The sequence below is a fragment of the Syngnathus scovelli genome, chromosome 9, assembly GCF_024217435.2.
Source record: "Syngnathus scovelli strain Florida chromosome 9, RoL_Ssco_1.2, whole genome shotgun sequence".
In the NCBI taxonomy this organism is placed as follows: domain Eukaryota; kingdom Metazoa; phylum Chordata; class Actinopteri; order Syngnathiformes; family Syngnathidae; genus Syngnathus; species Syngnathus scovelli.
Genome location: NC_090855.1, coordinates 13,484,535 through 13,506,722, shown reverse-complemented (window position 1 = coordinate 13,506,722; position 22,188 = coordinate 13,484,535). Strand labels below are relative to the sequence as shown.

General features: G+C 47.8%; 1 protein-coding gene and 1 long non-coding RNA gene across 7 annotated transcripts in view; one reads left to right on the top strand and one right to left on the bottom strand.

The window, feature by feature from the left end:
* pou2f2b (POU class 2 homeobox 2b) overlaps positions 1–22,188 on the top strand; it is a 55,904-nt gene that overhangs the window by 26,209 nt on the left and 7,507 nt on the right. For 3 of the 6 annotated variants that reach the window (XM_049731516.2, XM_049731515.2, XM_049731513.2), the window contains exons 2-15: positions 13,721–13,786; positions 14,036–14,070; positions 14,394–14,450; positions 15,952–16,077; positions 17,981–18,316; positions 18,501–18,606; positions 18,683–18,774; positions 18,907–19,050; positions 19,121–19,262; positions 19,343–19,491; positions 19,682–19,879; positions 20,289–20,482; positions 20,548–20,616; positions 21,490–21,563. In XM_049731516.2, coding sequence (XP_049587473.1) covers positions 13,721–13,786; positions 14,036–14,070; positions 14,394–14,450; positions 15,952–16,077; positions 17,981–18,316; positions 18,501–18,606; positions 18,683–18,774; positions 18,907–19,050; positions 19,121–19,262; positions 19,343–19,491; positions 19,682–19,879; positions 20,289–20,482; positions 20,548–20,616; positions 21,490–21,563 — 1,788 coding nt within the window. Of the gene's footprint in view, positions 1–4,722; positions 12,252–13,720; positions 13,787–14,035; positions 14,071–14,393; positions 14,451–15,951; positions 16,078–17,980; positions 18,317–18,500; positions 18,607–18,682; positions 18,775–18,906; positions 19,051–19,120; positions 19,263–19,342; positions 19,492–19,681; positions 19,880–20,288; positions 20,483–20,547; positions 20,617–21,489; positions 21,564–22,188 lie in introns of those variants that run through there. The other 3 variants (XM_049731514.2, XM_049731518.2, XM_049731517.2) reach the window with 3 other exon arrangements.
* Positions 18,645–19,826, bottom strand: LOC125975856 (uncharacterized). The gene is made up of 3 exons (XR_007484070.1): positions 19,696–19,826; positions 19,347–19,560; positions 18,645–19,280 (listed from the first exon to the last, which is right to left on the bottom strand). It is a non-coding gene; the product is annotated as an uncharacterized lncRNA (long non-coding RNA).

Below are 22,188 nucleotides of genomic sequence, written 5' to 3'. Positions count from 1 at the left end.
GAATGTTACGTCAGGCCCCTTCTCAGCTCCTTGTTTGTGTACATGTCACGTTAGCATACCGTATCGTTTAGCCTGTTGGTGCTGGTTCATGTCTGTTCTTGGTATTGGATTTTGACAAATTTGCCCCAAAAGTGCGATATATAATTCGGTGCGACTTATATATGTTTTTTTTTTCACTTTCACTTTCGCTTGCATTTTATGGATGGTGCGACTTATACTCCGGAGCGACATTTAGTCCGAAAAATACGGTAATCGGAATTTGGATGTTTGCGAATCGTTCTCGATTCTTCCACGGCCGAATCGCAATTAATCTAAGAATTGGAAATTCCCCCCACCTCTAGCCGGACGGTTGTGGTTGACTTAGAAGACGTTTGGCCTCTGGTGTGATTGGGCTGCATCAGTTCATGCTGCGGGGCTTGGTTAGGAAACTGAGGCAGACGTCCTAACGCTGCATTACTCTTAGGTCACATGATCAAACGCTTTAGAAAACAAAAAGCAATCGTGCGATCCTAAACTCTTACAAAGTTCTGGTTGAGGAACTACTGGAGGAGATGACAAATTTGCCTAATTCCTGTAAAAGACCAAATTGTGAGCAGCAGTAAATGAAAGAGTTTCAAGAAGCGACTCGAGTAAACCCCACGCCTGATTGCACTGAAAAGTCAGATTGCGTGTGTACACGTGTAATCCTGTGTGTTTAATAATGCATCGGGCCCACAAGGGCCTCCAGGTATTGCGTGTGCGCATGTGTCTTTGTTAGTCTCTGATGTATACGCTATCGCTCAAGCCAATCTGGAGCTACGAGTTAAACCGCCCAAGCAATATCAATGCTGATATATATGAAGAAAAAAGAGCCCGTGTGTGCGCGTGTGTGGTGTGTTTACACAAATATCTCGTATCCCGTATTCACACGTGTTGCAAGTGATGTTTGGTCTTTTCCACAAGGTGAGTAAAGTGAGATGGAAAGAGCCAACCAAGTACTTATCAGCCGCGATGTCGCTCACAATGGAATGATTTACTCTTGTATGAACAAATTTGAGGGAGGGCGACTGCCAATCATTTGCGGTTCAACTCGGCGCTAGGGTGAGGACTTCTTTTTGGGTCACGGTAGCCTCTTTCACGCCGAGACCTCGCAAAATTGCCAATTGGTAATAGAAGACCTGGCGTTATCAGCTTGGGCTTTTTTTAATTTTTTTTTTTTTATATAGTTTCAGTTTCAAACATCTCGCCGAATGTGGAAAATTGCCTGGTCGACTTTGTCCCCCACATTCCTCGTCGGTGCCGACGTGGTTGGAGGGGAAAAGGTGCAAGTGTGTCATCTGATGCCTAATGCACGCAGATAATCTGCAAAATTGCTCTAACTAAAAGTACCGCGTTGTCTTTGCTTTGTTGATTTATTTTTTTACCACAGCGCTTTTCAAAGACAGACCCTGCAAATTTTCTAGACATTGCTGGCGTACAGGTTAGAGAAAGAGACAAAGTGGACCTGGCAATTTCCCACCTCCAGAAGTGATATCAGAGCCATAACTTCATTTCGGATACGTGTGGTTGCCGCGGAGGCGTATTGTTTTCTTTTGAGACATTCTTACCATCTATTCCATGAGTATTTGAATTCTGGCCTCCATTATGCAATTTCAGCCAAACTCCCGTTGTGTGTGATGTTTCATGTAAGCACTTTTCTTTTGTGTTTGGCTACTCTGCCTTTCATATTAGCTTAGCAATTAGCATGGCTCTCGATTTTCTTCGCATGCCAACTCCTCATCTTCACTCAGTAATAACGATCTTTGTCACAAGTGCGTCGCATTCGTTGCTATGAAGATGGAGGAGCAAGTTAGATCAGCGTCTCGCATTTCCCCAGTCGTCCTCAGATAGCGAGGAAAGCAGGAAGAATGGCTGGTGACCTTGACCTGGTTGAAGAAATGTCAGACTTGGTTGAAGCCATTTTCACACCCAAAGCCGTGCAATGATGTCATCAACAGGCCTTATCGGTATTGGTCAATCAAGGAGTCAAAATCTAAACCGGAGGCCAAACTTATACCATCTTCTACGCGGCGTGTACGAAATGATGGCATTGATGGGCTCTGTAAAAAAAGGATTCTGCTAGCTGGGTGACAGACCGTTGTTATCTGGAGACTTTTTCAAAGCGAAATCCTGCAGAATTGCACTCACGGATGATGATTCATCCGCCTTTGCCTTTTATCCAGCAAAGCAGGATAGACCGCAGATAACAAACATTATCCCCTTTTAGCCAGCCAACGACAACATTTCTCCGCTGTTTTTCTTCTCTTATGCAAAAGGGTAGAAAATTGCAATAAAGTTAGATTTAGCCTTAAAAGAAACAAAACTGTGAATGAATACAATTTCATCAAGCACACACATTCAATTTAGCCTGTAATGTCGGCCGGTACTTCCGATAGTGTTTTAGGCCAGCACAGAATTTGTGACCGCCCACTGCTGACCCTTTGAGGCATGCCTTTTTTGACTCCGATATTACTTCTGAAGGCAGAAAATTGGAAGTAAGGCGGAAAATTCCGTCTCACCCAGCCAGGCCTTCTCATGTTTGTCGGCGATAGAGTGTCGTTATCTGTGTGATTGCCCGCGTTGCACATGCGTGTTTGTTTAAGGAACAAAGGTTTACCCAAGCACTCGAAGGGGACTGACAGTTGGGCGGGCAGTGATGGGTGGGGGTGAGGGCTCTGCGTGTATTATTGGGGTTCTCCTCCGCCGGGAGACAGAAGGGCTCCTCTCCCGTTCCCCCCTCCATCCCTCTTGGGAGTTGAACCGTCAACCCCCTAACCTTACTCTCGCCCTCTGGTCGTGGACTTGAACCCTGTCATCGGCCCCCACCCTCTCGCCCCCTGATGGACAATCTGTTCTCCTCCTTGGCTGCAGTGCTGTGCATGCCATTAACGGATAAACACCATTGCTTTGTGTGTGTGTGTGTGTGTGTGTGTGTGTGTGTGCGTGCGTGCGTGCGTGCGTGCGTGCGTGCGTGCGTGCGTGCGTGCGTGCGTGCGTGCGTGCGTGCGTGCGTGCATGCGACACGAGTCAAGTGTTTGGTCAGTTGGCTTTGGCGTGGGGTCATGGCCCCACCTCCTGTTCATCAAACGATCATCAAATGGAAACCAAATCTCTCGAAATAGCTGAAACTAAATCCTGGCACGTCATGAGGCAAATCAGAAAGAGCAGACATCAGGTTGTCTGCCATTTTGTTTGAATGTAGGTTTTCACCGAAGCTCTCCTCCTCAGGAATGCGAGAAGGAAGGGCCACCGCCGTTTGAACGGCTTTACTCGTCACAAGTGACGTTTCCATGCTGAGATTGTGCTTTCATTGCGCACATTTGTAACCTTGAGCGAGCAAGAGGAGTTTATTCACCCCTCCAGGTTCAACTGGGAGGCGCTTAAAAGCCCCCCCCCCCTTTATTCCTCATGTTTGTGTGTTGTGGCTTATCAGATCCCAGCTCCTCACTCGGAGCGAGAATCCAGACATCCTCCTCTCTCTCTCTCTCTCGCTCTTTTTTTCTGCTAACCTTTGAGAATAAGAGCAATGAATTAGAATTTCTGAGCGAACGAGCAAGTGAGAAGAGGAATCGGCGGGAGGAGTGCGTGCGCAGGCGTGTGTGTGTAGGGGGGTGGGCTGGGCTGGCTTTTGTTGCGAAGCTCGCCGTCGTTGAGAAAGGCCCCGTTCAGCTCGTCCTGCGGCCTCCCCCCTCCGAGGGGCCCCGATCGATACAAACTCGGAGCAATAAAGCTTCCCCCCTGTCATCTCTGCAGAATACAAAGCAGAATGGAGGGGGAGTGAAAAGGAGGGAGAGAGCGAGAGAGAGAGAGAGAGCGAGAGAGGTGAAAAGCTGTTCCGCTAGCCAGACCAATTTCCTAACCCTCCTCCTCGTCCTCCTCTTCCTCTACCACAATAACCAGCAGCACCTCCATCACCCACTTTCTCACCTCCTTCTTGCGCCAAAAAAAAAAAAAAAAAAACTGCACTGTATTCCTGCATGACTTGTATCTTGCCATAGTAAATGCAGCATGAATAAAGTATGCGTAGATTCCCCTGTGCCCCAACTATGTGAGAGCAAAAGTAGCCTGTGATAGGAAAGTATGAAAAGGAAGCGTAGGAAGATGCACACGGCGACGCAGAATATTGGCGAGGACGAGGCAAGATGGTCAAACACAAGTCCCGGCCGGGAATTGAGAGCCAATTAGCGTAATTGCAATCCATATGCAATGCGATGCGGCTCGTAAAAGGCCACCGCTGCGTGTGTTGTGCGCGTGCACGCGCGCCCCCCGACACTGTTCGTGAATTTGTGCCTTTCATTCTTCTGCACTTGAATAGCAGTGCGGGAGTCCGCCCGCCTGCCAATCAACAATTGTCAATTTAATATATCTGAGTGCCAGCTTCATATATGTAATGTGCGCAAGTGTTCCATATCTCAGACTTTCCATCTCTCACCTCTGTAAATGATTTTTAATGGCGTTCACTAAGGAGCGGTCTATCTGCTCCGTGCATAAACCCCACGGGACTTAGAGAGATCAACGCGGCATCAAATTACCGTATTGCTCTAATGCAGGGGTCTCAAAGTCCAGTCCTCGGGGGCTGCATTCCTACATGTTTTCCAAGTTTTCCTTGTTAAACACACCTGATTCAAATGATCAGTTCATCCTCACGTTCTGCAGCAGCCTGATAATTGAATCAGGTGTGTTTAACGAGGGAAACTTGGAAAACATGTAGGAATGCGGCCCCCGAGGACTGGACTTTGAGATCCCTGCTTTAATGCATGCGCAACACAGATTGGCAACATTATATGGCATTTCCCCATTTTTTATGTTATGTCAGTCATAACAAAACAAAGACCATTATGCACAGAAAACAGCATCACTCTTCTACAAAAGTACTATATCAATGAAATTGAGTCAACTCGCAAAATATCAACAGCATGAATTCCGGCTGCACATGAAACGACATATGTAGTATGTCAACAGTAAAAAATCTTGTGCGAACCGCGGCATACCCCTTTCTTCACTTTCATTTTTCCCCCCCAAAGGCCATGTGTCCTTTAACCGTCACAGGTCCAGCCTGTCGACTGGTTTGCACACTCGTCCAAACGGGTCACCGTTTGAGTGGGTTGGGAAGGCCCACTCCGACACAAAGCAGCAGTGTCGCCCGTGTCAGTGTTGGTAGAGTGGAGCAGAAAGAGGAAGAGAAAGAATGCGCCTGCCGTTGGGCACTCTTTCTGCTCTGCCGGAACGGACTGGGAAGCTGATCCCGGCTGTAGGTTCCGCCTAAGCTCAGTCCCATGCAGCGTCCGGATAATGAAAGATCTGGGCGAAGCACTCTCATGTGAAACCACGGCCTGCAGACACCATGACTTCTCGTGATCCAGCTTGGAAAGGACTCGATCTCCCGGCTGCTGAACGGGCAAGGTCCTGGCTCCATGGCGATGGTTGAAATAGTGTGCCTGTTTAGCCTGTCTTTCTCGTCCGTTTCCTCCACAGCCGTCCTGCTGGGCCACTTTGGTTTGAGGCTCGCCTCCAGAGTTGACAGTAGAGTTCTGATTCTCCTCCCCATCAGCAGCTCCGCTAGGAGCCTATAGGCTGTGGTGGAACAGAGCTACGCTCTGTAACACATCAGCGCCATGACGGGGTCCTCCCGTTTTAGGATCCTTTTAGCCGTCTGCACTGCCCTTTCTGCATGTCCATTGCCTTGAGGACTGGATGTGAAGTGTTGAAAATTAAGTTGCCTAGCGAACTCTTGGAGTTCAGCACTTGCAAACTGAGGACCATTGTTACTCTCCACCACACTTGGGATGGCAAACGTAGCAAAAACTGATTTCAGCTTTTCCACCACTTGCGCACTTGTTGTAGATGGCAGATGCAATATCTCGATGAATCTCGAGGAGTAATCCGAAACGACCAGGTCGTGTTGTCGGTTAAATTCACAAAGGTCCATAGCTCACCTCTTCCAAGGTCGCTCGGGAAGCGGTGTGGCTCCTTTTGTTGTGTTCTCTTCATTTCGTGGCAAATCTGGCAAATGTTCTCCTCACGGGACGCACCGAAGTCACAATGTTCAGACAGTTCGTATAGAACCCCAATGAATGTTTCCGCCTTCTCACCCGGCCGTTGTGTACGCTGGTGGAAGCATGCACGTTTGTGTATAACATTCCTTCGCGGCACAAAATACTCGTCGAACTCATTGCCCATGGCGTAAATCAAGCTGCTCACTTGCACCTGTTGAGCGGTCCTAAACCTCACAAAGCTCTGCTTCCAGTCAGGCCACGCAGGTTATCAAAGGGAAAGCTCAGATACCTGCTCAACTTTATTCCATTGTAATTGTAATATGCACTAAATTATTATTTTAAATAGCCCGCAAGGCAACCTCGATTGCCAGAGATGTGAGTCACCCGGCTCACTCTTTGTTTGACCTTCTGCCCTCTGGGAAGAGGTACAGAAGCCTGCGCTCCCGCACCACCAGACTCGCCAACAGCTTCTTTCTCCAGGCTGTTAGGGCCCTGAACTCGCTACCCCCTTCTGCGTAGCGTGCGGCACTGTTGCGCTATTTTCGGGAATGTCTGCTGTACGCGCACTTGCTCCTTTTTTTTCTGCTCCTCTTATTTATTTATTTGTTGTGTTATTTATTCATTATTTATTCAGCACGCTTTTGTTGTACTTGTTTGTCTGTTGTGAGCCATGTCTTGTCACCGTGGGATAGGGGGGAACGAAATTTCGGTTTCTTTGTGTGTCTTTGGCATGTGGAGAAATTGACAATAAAGCTGACTTTGAATTTGGTACTGGTAATTAGAAGAATACAATTATTCTGTTAATATTTATATTAGACTATGTGAAATTGTGGTGTATAGGTCAAATAAAAAAAATCATTAATCAGAACAATTTATTCTTAACTTCTTTAACTTTTCCTCAAACTGTGAATTACAACACATTTATAGAAACATATCAATGTGTCCTCAACCCGCCTTGTTACGGTACGTCGGGAGAGTGACACATTCTCAAATACGCTCTTTTTCTCCGGGCATATCAGTGCAACAAAGTTCAATAAGCACTCCTTAATAAACTCTCCGTCAGTAACCGCTTACTTTTTCTGGCAATTTTGCGGGAAATGACAAAACTTGTCCTGACCGTTGCATCTCTGTGGGTGTGAAGTTTGATAAAAAGTCCTTGTTGGGCTTGCAGTTTTGCTAGCAATGCATCAGCCTCTGTTGCGCGCTCTTTATTAGACAGATTTCTGTATTTTTCCTCATGCTTTGTCGTGTAGTGGCGACTCAAATTATATTCTTTAAACACAGCGACCTGTGTGCCACAAACCAGGCACACGGCTTTACCTTTCAGTGCTGTAAAGAAATACTTGGCAGTCCATGTCTTGTTAAAAACACGGCACTCCTTGTCAACTTTTCTTTTCTTCGCGTCAGCACACATTTTGAGGGCAGCATTACTTTGCGCTGTTCACCTACACGCACAGCTCACATGCACGCACGCTACACGAAGTGCGACGCCTTTCAAAATAAAAGCCGGACAGTTGTATTGCATGTACGACAGATTTTTTTTTTTAATACGTTGTAATCAAATGTAATTTATGATTGCGGGCAGGACAGAGACGCACAAAGGGCCGGATATGGCCCGCGGCCGTATTTTGTCTGATGTAAATGATGACAAAGGGGGCTCTCGATGTTTGCATCCCTTTTTAATGGCGTTCTCTCACATTCACTCAGGAGCGGTCTATCTGCTCCGTGCATAAACTCTGCGGGAATTAGTGAGATCCATGCGACATCAAATTACTGTATTGCTCTAACGCATGCGCAACACAGATTGGCAACATTATATGACAACCTCTAATCGGCAAATCGGCCACCTCCCCTCATTACTATCGGTTGTGCAGCGCATTCAACGGAAATTTGGCATGAACTCAGTTTTCAGAGTTTCAGGTCGCTCACAATTGAGATTCAAAAAAAGTCTGGGTTGAGGATAAATTCATCAGTTGAGCCAGTGATAAACAATCGCCCATTTCAGGTCGATTATGTGACTGCCCGTGAGCATATTTTTTCCATCGGACGCGATCGAGAACATCTCCGGAGTGTGTGGCCGCTTCCCTGTGACATGATACTCTGAGCATCCGACACTTCCTGGCCGAGAAGAACAGTGCAGTATTGGAGCCTGGCTTTGTTTCCCATCCCCCCCTATGTCTCCCAGTTGGCCTGGGATCCCTCCCAAAGAAACGGGTGGACAGACGGATGGACGATTGTCCCGTATAGTTCCTTGTTGCAAAGTGCATCTTTCCCACCTTGCTTACCGTCCTTCGCACTTTAGCCTTGCCTCGCCTCTCTCCATTCGTCTCTTGCGTCCCCTTTTGTTCGTCCCGTCTCCCTTTCGACATTGTCCCCTCTTACTTTTTCATCATCATAGGCTCATTTTGTCAACTCGGTGTCTCCCTCCCATCCCTCACCCTTCCTCCCTGCCTCCCCTCGCCCCCACCCTGCCGGCTCCCCGGGGAGGTCAGTAATAATGGTAGTGATGGAGTGAGAGAGGGAGGTGCGATTATTGTCTTGTCGGGAGTCAGAGGAATCGATCGGCCCAGAAATATGAGGCGCGAGAAAGAGCCGCTGTGTCAGATACAATAACCACCCACTCCCGGGGGCTTACGCACACACACACACACACACACACACAATGAGAACATATTTATTTGTGGAGACATTGCAGACAGACTGGTTTGATTCTTTTTTTTATTTTTTTTTATGAACAAGACTCTTGCAAGCAACCGGCCAATCATCTGCATGCTTTGAACGAAGCTAAAGCTCGGGATGCCCGCTGATCATTGCTCATGCACAGATAAAGGGCAAGGCGTGGAAAATGGCTCGTGCACCTTTCACTTGCTATAAACAGACACACACACACGTATGCACACACGCACACACACACACACACACACGTGCGCACGCACACACACACACACACACACACACACACACACACACACACACACACACACACAGCAGAGGCGTGCACGCTCACACTGAGACCTTTCACTGCTGTTGCCTGGCAACATGGCCGAATGTCCAATTGGAGGCGAGGAGAGTGGCCGCTGATGTCACAGCTGCTGCTGCTGACCAACATGGTCGAGAGAAGAAGACAGAGCGAGGAGAAGAGAAAGTTTGAATGAGAAGAAGAAAAGGGCAAGGTCGCCACAAAAGAAAGCTGGGACGCTTGGCCACAAAGCACAGCAAACTCCCAGAAGCCCAATGTTCAGACTTTTTAGTTCAGACCTCTTTCGGCAGATCGGGATTCTTATATCTTTCTTCTGTTGTAAATCGCTTCAGAGTAATGAGAGAGGAGAACATCCGTTTGGAATAAAAAATCATTTAGATTACTGCAACTGATATTATGCTGCCATGACTATATGTTTGGAACCAACCTCCTTCTATGCTTCTTCTCCTTTTTAAACTTCAGCCGACTTGACATTTTCCCACAGGCCCACCTGGGGTTGTCCACCATTGTGGTGACAGAAGCTAATGGCCGAGAGTGCAAGTGAACCTCGAAGTCGCTTGTCCCTCACTGGTGCGATTTGATTTTTTTCCCACCCCCGACCTCGGTGTATTGCGCTGTGGGGAGGTGGCACGAGGGTCGCATCCGACATGTAGGTGAGATGTTTTCCGCCACAACAAGCTTGTCTCTCAGCTTGTTTCTAAACCTACCACGACACCCTTGCCCACCTGCATGCCACCAAAACACCGAACTGGATTTTTAATCTCTAACCTTGCAGTCTTGCTACTCGGATGATGTAGAGGACTTGGCGGCTCCATCCAAGAGCACCAATGTGATGGATTAGATGAATTAACTGTGCGTGCGGAAATGGGAAGGCTGCGCCAGAGCGAGAGAAGGCCGGTAGACTCCTCTTAAGAGCTCGCAGTAGGCCCGACAATGAGCCATTGCGTACGCACCTTCCTTTTCTTCTTCTGTCTATCGCCACCTTGGCTTCCATCGTGTGTTCAACTCCCCTTCTTTTTACGATTCTCCTGCTCTTTGTAACCCTAACCCCCCCCCCCCCCCCCCACACACACACACACACACACACACGCGCACCCCTGCTCCTCCTTGCGACAGTCTGGTGATTGATGGCGCTCGAGAGGCCTCAGCCACCCCCATCTTCCTCCCTGGGGGTCACACTATTGCATCGTGTGCGTGCGTGCGAGTGTGTGTTGTATCAACACAACTTAAAGTAATCACGAGATCACATCTTAATAGTGTGTGTTTGAATCACAATTAGGCCGGTCCAAATTGAAGCTCTCCAAGCGAGGGCTGTAAGTGAAATGTGTTTTTCTTTATGATGTGAAGCGTCCTTAGCGTTCTAAATTCGAAGGCGCATTCAAATCAGGAAGGATTGTCAATGGGGGGTCTGTCAATGTCTGACCACGCGTCAATTGAGACCTGAGCCATCTAAGTGGCCTAGCTGGCTGTAGTGTTGCTAGGACTGGTCTCCATGGTAACCAAGGCTGAGCCCTCCCCCCAGGGTGCTGTCAACTGTAGCACAAATGGCCATTTGCTATAGTTCTTCTCTTTTTCTTAACCAACGGTGCCAGTACGCATGCATGCGCACACACAGTCATACCAAAGACTATAAAAATGGGACCCATTGCCTCCCTGCTTGGCACTCAGCATTAAGGGTTGGAATTAGGGGGTTAGATCACCAAATGATTCCCGAGCGCGGCACCGCTGCTGCTCACTGCTCCCCTCTCCCCCAGGGGATGGATCAAAATCACATGGGGATGGGTTAAATGCAGAGGACAAATTTCACCACACCCAGATGTGTGTGTGACGATGATCATTGGGACTTTTGGGACTTTAACACACACACACACACACACACACACACACACACACACACACGCACGCACGCACGCACGCACGCACACACACAACTTGTTATGTGGATAAACTGGACCGTGGACAAAGGTCACGGCCAAAGCCAGGGCTGCCCAGACAACCTCTGAACCCCAGATACTCCCCCCTCCCTGTCTGTCAGCGAGCGTCCGCACACATTACATACAAAAACACCCGCCGTTTGTCACGTACGATCACACAAATGCATCTGGCGCCCAACATCGCTGGCATGGAAATCTCACTTGACGTCAATCGTGTTGACAAAACTGATGGAAATTGATGAGCAACCCCCCCCCCCCAGCATTCACACTAAATTTCAATTTCAACACAGCTGTATTTTCTCACATAATGGTGCCGACTTATTAGACTGGTGGATGCAAAACTGAACAAAATGCGATTTTTGCAGCAAATTTCAGTGTTGTTAATATGACATTTTCTCAAATAATGACCCCCTTCTGCCCCTTCTGTTATAGATTTTGCTAACCAAAACAGCCACCATTATGCCAACCAACATGTTTTTTGTCATCTCGTCACATTTCGTGTGTCAAAGTCAAAAGTATCTTTTGAAAAATAAAATGAAACTGGATTAAACATCATTTCTTGGCTAGTGGCCATTTTGAGTGACCAAGAGAGGTCGTTGGCCGCATCCATTTGCGGCTCAATAGTGCAACCTTGTGGCCGCTCGAACCTCCCGTCACAGTGGAGCAAAGTGAAAACAAACAATTGTGTGCTCTCCATATTCTCTATGTGGGAGTTTATCCTGTTGCAGTTGGTCCTCTGCACCACTCAATTGGTTCCTGGTTGTAAGTGTGTCGATCTTGTCATAATTATTTCTGCTTGGGGAAGAAAAAAAACATCCACCTCCAGCATAATTCTGTTTTTAGAAGCAGTGGGTGTCGTTGAAAATTTCCTCCACGTTGTGTGTGTGTGTGCATGTGTGTGTTGTACAATTGCACGTGTGTCAGCGTGTGAGCGGCTCTTTCCAGCTGCACTGTCACTTTCCACCGCAGTCAGTCAGTAAGTCAGCCAACCAGCCAGCTCACTTCTGCCCCTTCCTCTCTGTCACATAGTCACCTAACGGAGCTCCCTCCCTCCTTTTTCTCACTTTTTCATCTTTCACTGCCATCTTCCTGCCTTACCTTTGGGCCCACTTCCCACTCTTTTGAACCTCACTTCCTGTCGCGTTGCAGGATGTGGTGATGAAGGAGGCGTGGCTTAGTGAGAATGAGAAGAGAGAGAGGCCGTCCTGCGTGCGCGTGTACGTGCGTGTTGCAGTGACATATTCTTTGGTAACTTTTTGAGTGAGGCGCCAGCAATTGCTTAAGATTGTAAGGACTTGTTCGTCGCAACTATGTGGTTGCCAGGTGAGTGTGCGCTACTTGACCGGGCAACCAATGATGCGCGTGCACGATGGCAATGTGTGTGTGTGCGAGTCTAATTGGAGAGCAAGGGCTGGCCTGCCTGCTTGCCTGCCTGTCTGCCAATGGGCGGCGGAGTTAAGGTGGACAGGAAAGGTCAGCGCTTGTTTCGAGTGGATCACATCTTGCCTTTTTTTTATTTGTCTTCATGCTCAGCTGACAGAGCTAAAGTTAGCCAATCATTTGGCGTATCGGCAACACCGCATCATGTCCCGGTTAAATTTTGTCCGATAACTCTTGTTTAAAATGCGAGGCTTAACCTTGTGTGGATCAGCCGGAGGTCGAGCGCGCTCGTTAGTCCGCCCGGCCAATTATCTCCAAAATGTCTCTGTTGTCCCTCCCTCAGTGCTGTCTTTTCATGTTATTAACAATTCCCTGTGTGAGCTGGATAAATTGACCCCCGACGGTGATGCGAATCAAAGTAACACAACCAAGTCGAAATTCACCAGACTTCAAGACTTCATTTTTCATTTGTGCAGCTACATTGTACAATCTTTGAATTTTATCTTGAAGAATTTTATTATAACAGTCTTCTTATTGATTGTTCCTGATTCTACATCACGTTGGACTACACAGCGCCAAATGTTGCGAGATTGGAGTGCGTCACAGGGCAAAGAAACCCATATTTGAAAAGGTTTTCACATCAAAAGGCAGCACTCTTCTTTGTCATGTGTGCGTGGAATGTTTGAACATGCTAATGTTACCGGTAAGTAACACACACCGCTAATCTTATAATGGGGAAGTAACGTGGGGAAGTGAGAGAACGCCAGTGCATCTTGATGTACTGCACGTTTGTCATCTATGTATCAATATCGGACGGGACTTCTGTCCACTGTCTGTCCACATGATGGCGGTTTTCTAGCATTCTTCTTTCCACCAATCCATTGTGTCAAACATCATCTTGCACGCTATTGCTTCAAAAAAACGAGCAGAGTGTGTCTGCAGTGAGTCGATTCTGCAGGTGGCATGACACAATTAGTTGGTGGTGGGGGCAGATTTGCATATTTTCACAAAAGGGAAGTGGCTCGCGAGAAGGCCTCACAAATAACCGCAAGCCGACTTCATCTTGCGGTTCATTGGCCAGGAAAAAAAATGAGTCAAAAAAAGAGCAGAAAAATGTGAAGCGTTGCACCAGGACTGGCGACTAATGACACGCGAGAGACCTTTAGAGCTTCCAAAGGCGCCCACGGTCAAAACATCTCGACTTAAATTTAGCCTGAGCCCGGCCTACTTGCTTCAATTGGAAAGTATGAATGGATACAAGCAAGCAAGCGACTCACCTACGCTGCCTGTACAGTGTCTGTGTGTGTGTGTGTGTGTAGGGGGGGGGGGGTGCACTGTGGTCTGACGGCACTCCCAACCTTCACCTCAAGGCTCCTCTCTTTCTCGTCAACACGTGTCTTTGTGTCTTGCAGATAGCAGGATGCCAAGGCCGGCTGAGCCTGACAAACTTGGAGTTGACTCACCGCTGGACAGCACAGGTGACAATTGCACACGTACACACACACAGGCATGAGTAGAACACATTGTCTTTATTTTGTTATGCATTTTCTCAAATGTATATTTTCCAATCTGTATTTGAATGAGCACAATTTAAATTCTTTGCAATTTTGTCAGTCGTGTAAAATGCACCTGCGTTAGCTTCTTGTTTCCTTTTAATGCATCGCCCACTTTGAAAACTTCACTCAGTGTGTCGTAGCCGTGTTTTAGCCCTCTTTCTTTCCGTGCAGATTCCGAGCGCAACGTCTCCGACTCCAATCACCAGGTACGTCCAAGTTAATCTGTCAGACTTTCGGGGCCAACCTGCACTCCGTGTTCCTCCAGCGCCATTCCACGGTCCCGCCAACATCAGTATGATGAGGCTCGTGCCGATCAGGCTAGCCCAAGCTATCCGTACGAGGCCGACCTCAAGTTGATTTATTTGCATCACGGCAACATCCCGGTCGCTTTGATGATGAGTCTCTGCTTCCAAATCCAAAAAGGCACTTTTGGGTCCAGTTCTGGCCACATTTATGTTTGTTCTCCTTGGATATGAAAAATCACTTCTTCAGCCAATCCTCCAATTCTGTCCTTTTTCTCTCCATCAAGGCTCAGTCAATAAAGGTCAATCCCTTTTCCCTTTCACCCAGCCTGAGTAGCAGCAAGGTAAGTGACTATTCTACCGGCCTGTGTGCATGCCCATGTCTTCATGTTTACTCATCTTTTGTGTCTTAGCGTCGCACAGAAAATAGCTTGACAGCAAGCGGGTGATTTCTGACTTGCTCCTTTTGTGTCCCTGCCCTAAGTAAACAAGCAAGCCACTAAGACTAATGTCTAAATAAAGTGTTTCAAAATACCCATATTTGCATATGCCGGTGGTGAAGAGATGCAAACGAGTGGCCGAGCATAGTCTTGTCTTTCCCAGTTGGGACATGCTCCATCCTGGAAGGATCGCAAACAAAGCCGCCACCGTTGCGTCGTACAAAATGCCCCTCAAATCATGCAGAAAAAAAGAAAAACAAGAATAGAAGAGTCCTCAAGTGCCAAACTAAGTCCACTGTAAAATATGATTGCGTCTCTGATTTTTTTTTTTTTTTATTGCGTCTCTGTTGAGACTGTCGTGTCATTATTAAATCTTCGTCTGTATGTATTCTACTGCCCCCTTGTGGCCATAATGCGTACACCGAAGTGAGCAGGAAAAATCCCGTTGAATTGCCAAAATAGTATATTAAATGTTTTAGTGGTTAACATTTCCGTTCATTTCAGCAGGAAAATATGATTTAAGAATTCATACATTGTGCCACTAAATATCGTCACAAAGTAGCTTCAAAAGTAAAAAGCACTTGGTAAATGTTGTTTCTTGAATTAAAATGCAATGAAAGTACAGTGGAGCCTCGGTTTTCGAACACAATCCGTTCCAGAAGGCTGTTCGAGAAGTTAATCGTTCGAATTCCGAATCACATTTTCCCATTACAAATAATGGAATAAAAATTAATCCGTTCCAAGCCCAAAAAAGAACGCCTTTCATAAGCATTTTTTCATTTGGGCATTTTTGTCCAATCGCGCAACTGCAGCACACCGCCAAACGCGCAACCGTAGTGCGTCGCTGACCGAGCAACTGCACCACGCTGGTTGCATTATTGTGACAGAGCCGAGCCGTCGCTGAAACTTAGAAAATATTTTTAAAGTCCTAATGTACTTTCCAAAATTTAAGTGCACCTCAGTGCACAGGGAGCTTAATTTGGTCCGATCGCGCAACCGCAGCGCGCCGGGCGCTCAGTGTCGCATTGCTGTAGGAGCGTCTTTGTGTTTTAGGATGGCTTTACTGCACCCACTTGCTTCCTTTGGAGGCATGATTAGAGTTGATGCTATCCTCAGAGTAACGAGAACGTAATAACGAACGGAGTCAGTTGGCATGCGGGTCCTCTCGGCTCATCTCGCAAGGTTCGACAACCGAATTTCGTCCGACATCCGAAACCAAAAAAATATTGAATTTTTTGTTCGAATACCGATTTGTTCGAGAACCGGGACGTTGGAAAACCGAGGCTCCACTGTAGTTGTTGGCATGACGCTTGCTCTCGTGCGGACCTCGCAATGGTGTGTTCTCCCCACCAGCGGGGTCACCTGCTCACTTTTCTCCTTCCTGTCGTCCTCTTGTTTCTTCTAGAATAAGATGGAAGAGTGTGGTCAGATGTCTCCTGCACTGCCTCCCCCTCACGGGCCCACCCCCTCCCCCTCCCAGACAACACTGCAACATACACAACTCATGCTTACTGGCTCCCAGCTGGCAGGGGTGAGACACGCACGCATGCGCACATACACACACACGCACACGCACGCACGCACTTTGTTTTTCTTATTGTGCTAATTTGCTTATAAAAACAAGCAAAGCTATAATATCATTAGTTTGAAAAGAGCAAATATAGGCCAATTGGTGCGCCACTCGCTACATACAGGACTGTCTCAGAAAATTGAATATTGTGATAAAGTTCTTTATTTTCTGTAATACAATTAAAAAAACAAAAATGTCATACATTCTGGATTCATTACAAATCAACTGAAATATTGCAAGGCTTTTATTATTTTAATATTGCTGATTATGGCATACAGCTTAAGAAAACTCAAGCATCCTATCTCAAAATATTAGAATATCATGAAAAAGTATACTAGTAGGGTATTCAACTAATCACTTGAATCGTCTAATTAACTCAAAACACCTGCAAGGGTTTCCTGAGCCTTGAAAAACACTTGGTTCAGTAAACTAAATGACAAGTATGGGGAAGACTGCTGATCTGACTGCTGTCCAGGGGACCATCATTGACACCCTCCATTAGGAGGGTAAGACACAAAAATAAATTTCTCAAAGAGCAAGCTGTTGACAGAGTGCAGTTTCAAAGCACATCCACAAAAATTCTGTTGGAAGGGGGAAATGTGGCAGGAAACGGTGCACAACCAAGAGAGATGACCGCAGCCTTAACAGCATTGTGAAGAAGAGTCGCTTCCAGAATTTGGGGGAGCTTCAAAGACAGTGGACTGAAGCTGGAGTCCAGGCATCAAAAGCCACTGTTCACAGACATGTCCGGGAAATGGGCTACAATGCCGTATTCCCATGGTCAAGCCACTTCTGAAGCGTCTGACTTGGGCTATGGAAAAGAAGCACTAGACAGTTGCAGAGTGGTCCAAAGTCCTCTTTTCAGACGAAAGCAAGTTTTGTATTTCATTTGGAAGTCAAGGCGCCAGAGTCTGGGGAAAGGCTGGACAGGAGCAAAATCCAAGTTGCTTGAAATCCACTGTGAAGTTCCCACAGTCAGCGATGGTTTGGGGAGCCATGTCAGCTGCTGGTTTTGGTCCGCTGTGTTTCATCAAGTCCAGAGTAAACGCAGCTGTGTGCCAAGAGATTTTAGAGCACTGCATGCTTCCGTCTGCTGAGAAGCTCTATGGAGATGATGATTTCATTTTCCAGCATGATCTGGCACTTGCCCACAGTGCCAAAACCACCAGTAAATGGTGTACTGACCATGGCATTACTGTCCTCGATTGGCCTGCCAATTCCCCTGACCTGAACCCCATAGAGAATTTGTGGGGTATTGTGAAGAAGAAGCTGAAAGACACCAGACCCAACAATGCAAATGAGCTAAAGGCTGCTGTTGAAGCATCCTGGCCATCCATAACACCTCAGCAATGCCACGGGCTGATTGCCTCCATGCCACGCCGCATTGATGCAATAATCCGTGCAAAAGGATTCCCAACCAAGTACTGAGTCCATTAATGGACATTTTCAAATATTAGATTTTTTTTTTTTGCTGTTATAGATACTTTTTTTTACTTGGTCTGAGGAAATATTCAAATTTTTTGAGATAGGATTTTTGAATTTTCTTAAGCTGTAAGCCATAGTCAGCAATATTAAAATAATAAAAGGCTTGCAATATTTCAGTTGAAATGTAATGAATCCAGAATGTATGACATTTTTGTTTTTTTAATTGCATTACAGAAAATAAAGAACTTTATCACAATATTCTAATTTTCTGAGACAGTCCTATATATTTGAACAAAATGTCAAGTTCACCATATCAGGCAGGATACAGTGCCTACAATGCATCAGTCGACTCGCAGCGCCTCTCTTGTGCTCACTCTTTGCTTTTGCTTTGGCTTGAGACTTCATAACGCTTGCTCTCCCAATATGGCGCCGCTCGCAGCTCACAGCTCTGTTGCCGGCGCAGCAGCAGCTCCTGTTGCAGCAGGCCCAGGCTCAGCTGCTGGCCGCCGCCGTGCAGCAGTCCAATGCTGCTCACGCTGCCCACGCTGCCCACGCTGCTCACGCTGCCGCTCAGGCCACACAGCAAGCTCAGGCCGCTGCAGCCAATCAGCAGGCCCACAAGCATCAGCAGCAGCAGCACCTGCAGCATGAGACGGGACAAACAGGCCAGCAGGCGCTGGGACAGAGCACACAGGAACACACTACCCAAAACGTCCCTGCCCCACCTCCTCCGCCCCAGCTTGCCCTCTCTCAGCCAATCCAGCTCACCGCCCAGGTACTGACTGGCTATAATGTATTTTAGGGATACTTCTGTTGAATTGACGTGAGGAATTGTAGAATGTTTCCTGTCCAAAGTTTGAGATCCCTTGCATGACAATTCCTCGTTCCACCCGGGATCCCCTTTCTCTCAACTCCTGCCGCTGACTTCTTATCGCACCTTGTGCTCTGGCCTTCCTCAGGACATCCAGCAGTTGCTGCAGCTCCAGCAGCTGGTGTTGGTGCCGGGCCACTCGCTACCGTCGCCTGGCTCGTTTCTCCTCCCGCAAGCGCAGCAGAGCCAGCAAGGTAGCGCAAGCGGCGGCAAAATATTTCCTTCTCAAAGGTTTTCCAAAAACTTTACTTTGATGTTTATTTATTTCAGGACTCCTGTCGACACCAAATCTTATTCCGCTACCTCAAGCCAACCATGGGAGCCTGCTGTCTGCTCAGAGTCGAATAGGACTGCAAGCACAGGTAGGAGACAGAAAATCATTTAGGGACCTCGCATTGGGTGGCGCCATGGAAGAGCACTTGGGCTTCAGCACGCCTTTGACCCAAATGAGGACGAGGATATGAAAAGCTTTGAAATCTTGTGTCCTCTTTCAGCGAGACAAGAGCCTGGAGGCGAGTGGCAGCTTGAGCTCGGCAGCCGCCGTGCCCTCTCACCCCGAGGAGCCCAGTGACCTGGAGGAGCTGGAGCAGTTTGCTCGCACCTTCAAACAGAGGCGCATCAAGCTGGGCTTCACGCAGGTAAGGAGTCCCGACGTCGTCACCACAGCATGTTCGTCGTGTGGACTCAACGTGGCGGCCATCCGCGCAGGGCGATGTGGGCCTGGCCATGGGGAAGTTGTATGGCAATGATTTCAGCCAGACCACCATCTCCCGCTTCGAGGCCCTCAACCTGAGCTTCAAGAACATGTGCAAGCTGAAGCCGCTGCTGGAGAAGTGGCTCAACGACGCAGGTTCCTCTTTCATAGTGCCTGCATGATGAAGATGATGGTGAGCGACGGGATTGTGACTGTATCCGCCCCCCCCCTTCCAGAGACCATGTCCATTGACAGCACCCTTCCCAGCCCCAGCTCGCTGTCATCGCCCTCGCTGGGCTTCGATGGCATGCCCGGCCGCCGCAGGAAGAAGAGAACCAGCATTGAGACCAACGTACGCGTTGCCCTGGAGCGCGCCTTCTTGACGGTAAGACGCCCGATGACGCCTTTTACAGAAATGGACTCGCATTTCAATTCCGTCATGTTTCGTGGATACCTGGAGAGAGGGAAAAATCCGGGCTCTGAAACTCTGCGGCCTATTCATCCGGAACTTTTTCAGTTTGAATTTGTGAAGTAAGATTGCAATTTGGTCTGAGCGAGCTAAACTGCCGTTGCAGAACCAGAAGCCTACCTCAGAGGAGATCCTGCTGATCGCCGAGCAGCTCAACATGGAGAAGGAGGTGATCCGTGTGTGGTTCTGCAACCGCCGGCAGAAAGAGAAGCGCATCAACCCCAGCAGCTCCACCCCACCCCTGCCCAGCCACCCTGCCAGCGCCCCGTCCGCCCACAAGCCTGCCTGCTACAGCCCCCACATGGTACGACCTGCGACAGGCATTACTGCCCTCTAAAGGCACCTTGTAGGACGGCTGGACATCCGCTTGCACTTAAGTGTGCGCTTTCAGATGAATTTACAAAGCGTTAAAGCAGGGGTGGGCAATTCGGGTCCTCGAGGGCCGGTGTCCTGCATGTTTTATAGGTCTCCCTGCTGCAACACACCTGATTCAAATGATCAGGATTGTTATCCAGCTTCTGCAGACCTTGCAAATTATCTGAACATTTGAATCAGGTGTGTTGCAACAGGGTGACATAGAAAACATGCAGGACACCGGCCCTCGAGGACCGGAATTGCTCACCCCTGCTTTAAAGCATGGATTCATGATGTGTCCCCACCTATTTTCCTCAGCAATGAATAAGAGATCAAAATATGTCTTGCGCGACTGACAGATGAGCAACCAGCTTTCCCAAGCCGCGAGCGGTCTTGGAAGTGCGACGGCCACCGCCGTGTCCCCTGTCTGCCCCCTGACCTCCAGCCTCACCTCTAGCTCCACCCCCTCCCCGGTCACGCCTCCTCCGGCTCCTCCGCGCAGCACGGCCAGCCCAGCCACCCCCAGCCACAGCGCCATCAATCTCAATGCCAGGTAAGCCAACAAACGCAACTTGTTGGTCCAAGCTGTGCATTCTCACGCTGTGTGTGTGTCCACAGCTTGTGGCGTGTGGGCAAGAAGAACGGCGAGGTGTCAAGCTACATCAGCGACTTTGCCACCAACTTGAGGTGAGTTGCGCGAAGAGGCTGTTCTCGCAAGAATTGAGGAGGCAGCTTTTGCTTTGCTCTTGACGCACGGCACTGCAGCTCGAGTGTCTGACGCTTGTTGAACTTGTTCTGCGCTGAACCAAACAAAAAGCCCTTTGTTCCTTTTGGTTTCATTTTCACACATGAGCAAAAGTCTTTGTGAACGTGCATGTACAGCGAACCTTCCCATGTGAACCTGAGACCTTTTTTTCCCATTGATTCGCAATTCTAAGGGTGTATTCAGACCTGAATGTTTGGTCTGCTTTAAACGGACCAGGGTTCGATTGGAATGCTGGTCCGGACCGTTTGTGCAGGTGTGAATCCTGGTGCGGATTAAAGAACGGACCAAGGCCCACTTTTTCGCTTCCAAACGAACTCTGGTGCGGTTTGCTTCAGGTGTGAATACAAACAGCGTAGATCTGAACCAACAGCACACATGTGCAGAGGAGGAATGCAGCACGTAGGACTCGCATGTTTTCCTCCGTGTGTCGCCCTGGTAATTGCAAAATATACTTCACTTGTAAAATGTACAGTCTGAATAGGAACCGCATCAAACGAAAAAAATTAAGTCCGCTTTTGGTCCGGACCAAACAAGCGGACTAAAGGACATTTCTGGTCTGAACACACCCTAAGCGACATCGGAAATTGATGCTATTCATGTCGATAAGTTCACTGCTTGGTCTGACCTTTGAGCGTGAGGGATAGATGTAGAGCGTACAGTATACACACACACAAGCCAACAAGAAAGTTTCCTCTTTACATTATGCTTTTCTGCTAACCTTGCCTCTTCATCTTTTCTCTTCTGCCTGGATGCCTGTCTTGATGTGTGCTTCACGCCTGCGTGCATCACAACAGGAACACTGTGATGGGTGTTAACACTGGGATGAACCAAGCCCTCCTCGCTAACAATCCCCTGGCCACTATTCAAGGTGTGTGCTTGCCAGAATAGAATTCGGGTTCCTTTCAGACCTCAGCGCACTTGCTCTGTTTTACTGACGTGTTTTACGGCCATGAAAAGAAATTGTTATATGGCTGCAAAAAACAAAAACGTTTAGCGACGCAGCACAGCTTTCATCATCCAAACTATTAGGCCTGTCACAAAGGAATATTTTTACAATCCATCAGCCCATCAATTAGTCCATCGATTATCCCCCACATCGTCTTAAAAAAATATTTTTAAAGTTATGTTATGTATGCAATTCTTTTCACATCAATCTGTTCAAAATTTGTCGAAATTATACAGCTTTTTCTCCGATGTATAATTTTTTCTGAAATTCAAATGTTGAATTTTATTGCTGGCTTGCCTGGTAAGATGATGGGTCCTGATTTTGTTTTCAGTGTGGCCCTAATGCTCCTTTGTAGCATTTCCAATCAAAATCCATCGAGTTGTTGTCGTGTGAACGTATGTTTGCGTGCGTGCGTGTTTGTCTTGCTCATGTGATTCCTTCCCCCCTGCATCATCATCATCATCATCAAACAGTCCGAGCACGAGCTTGCTGTTTGATTTTGAGCACGAGCCGCGTTTGCAAATTATTGAGAGGGGAGCGTGATCTG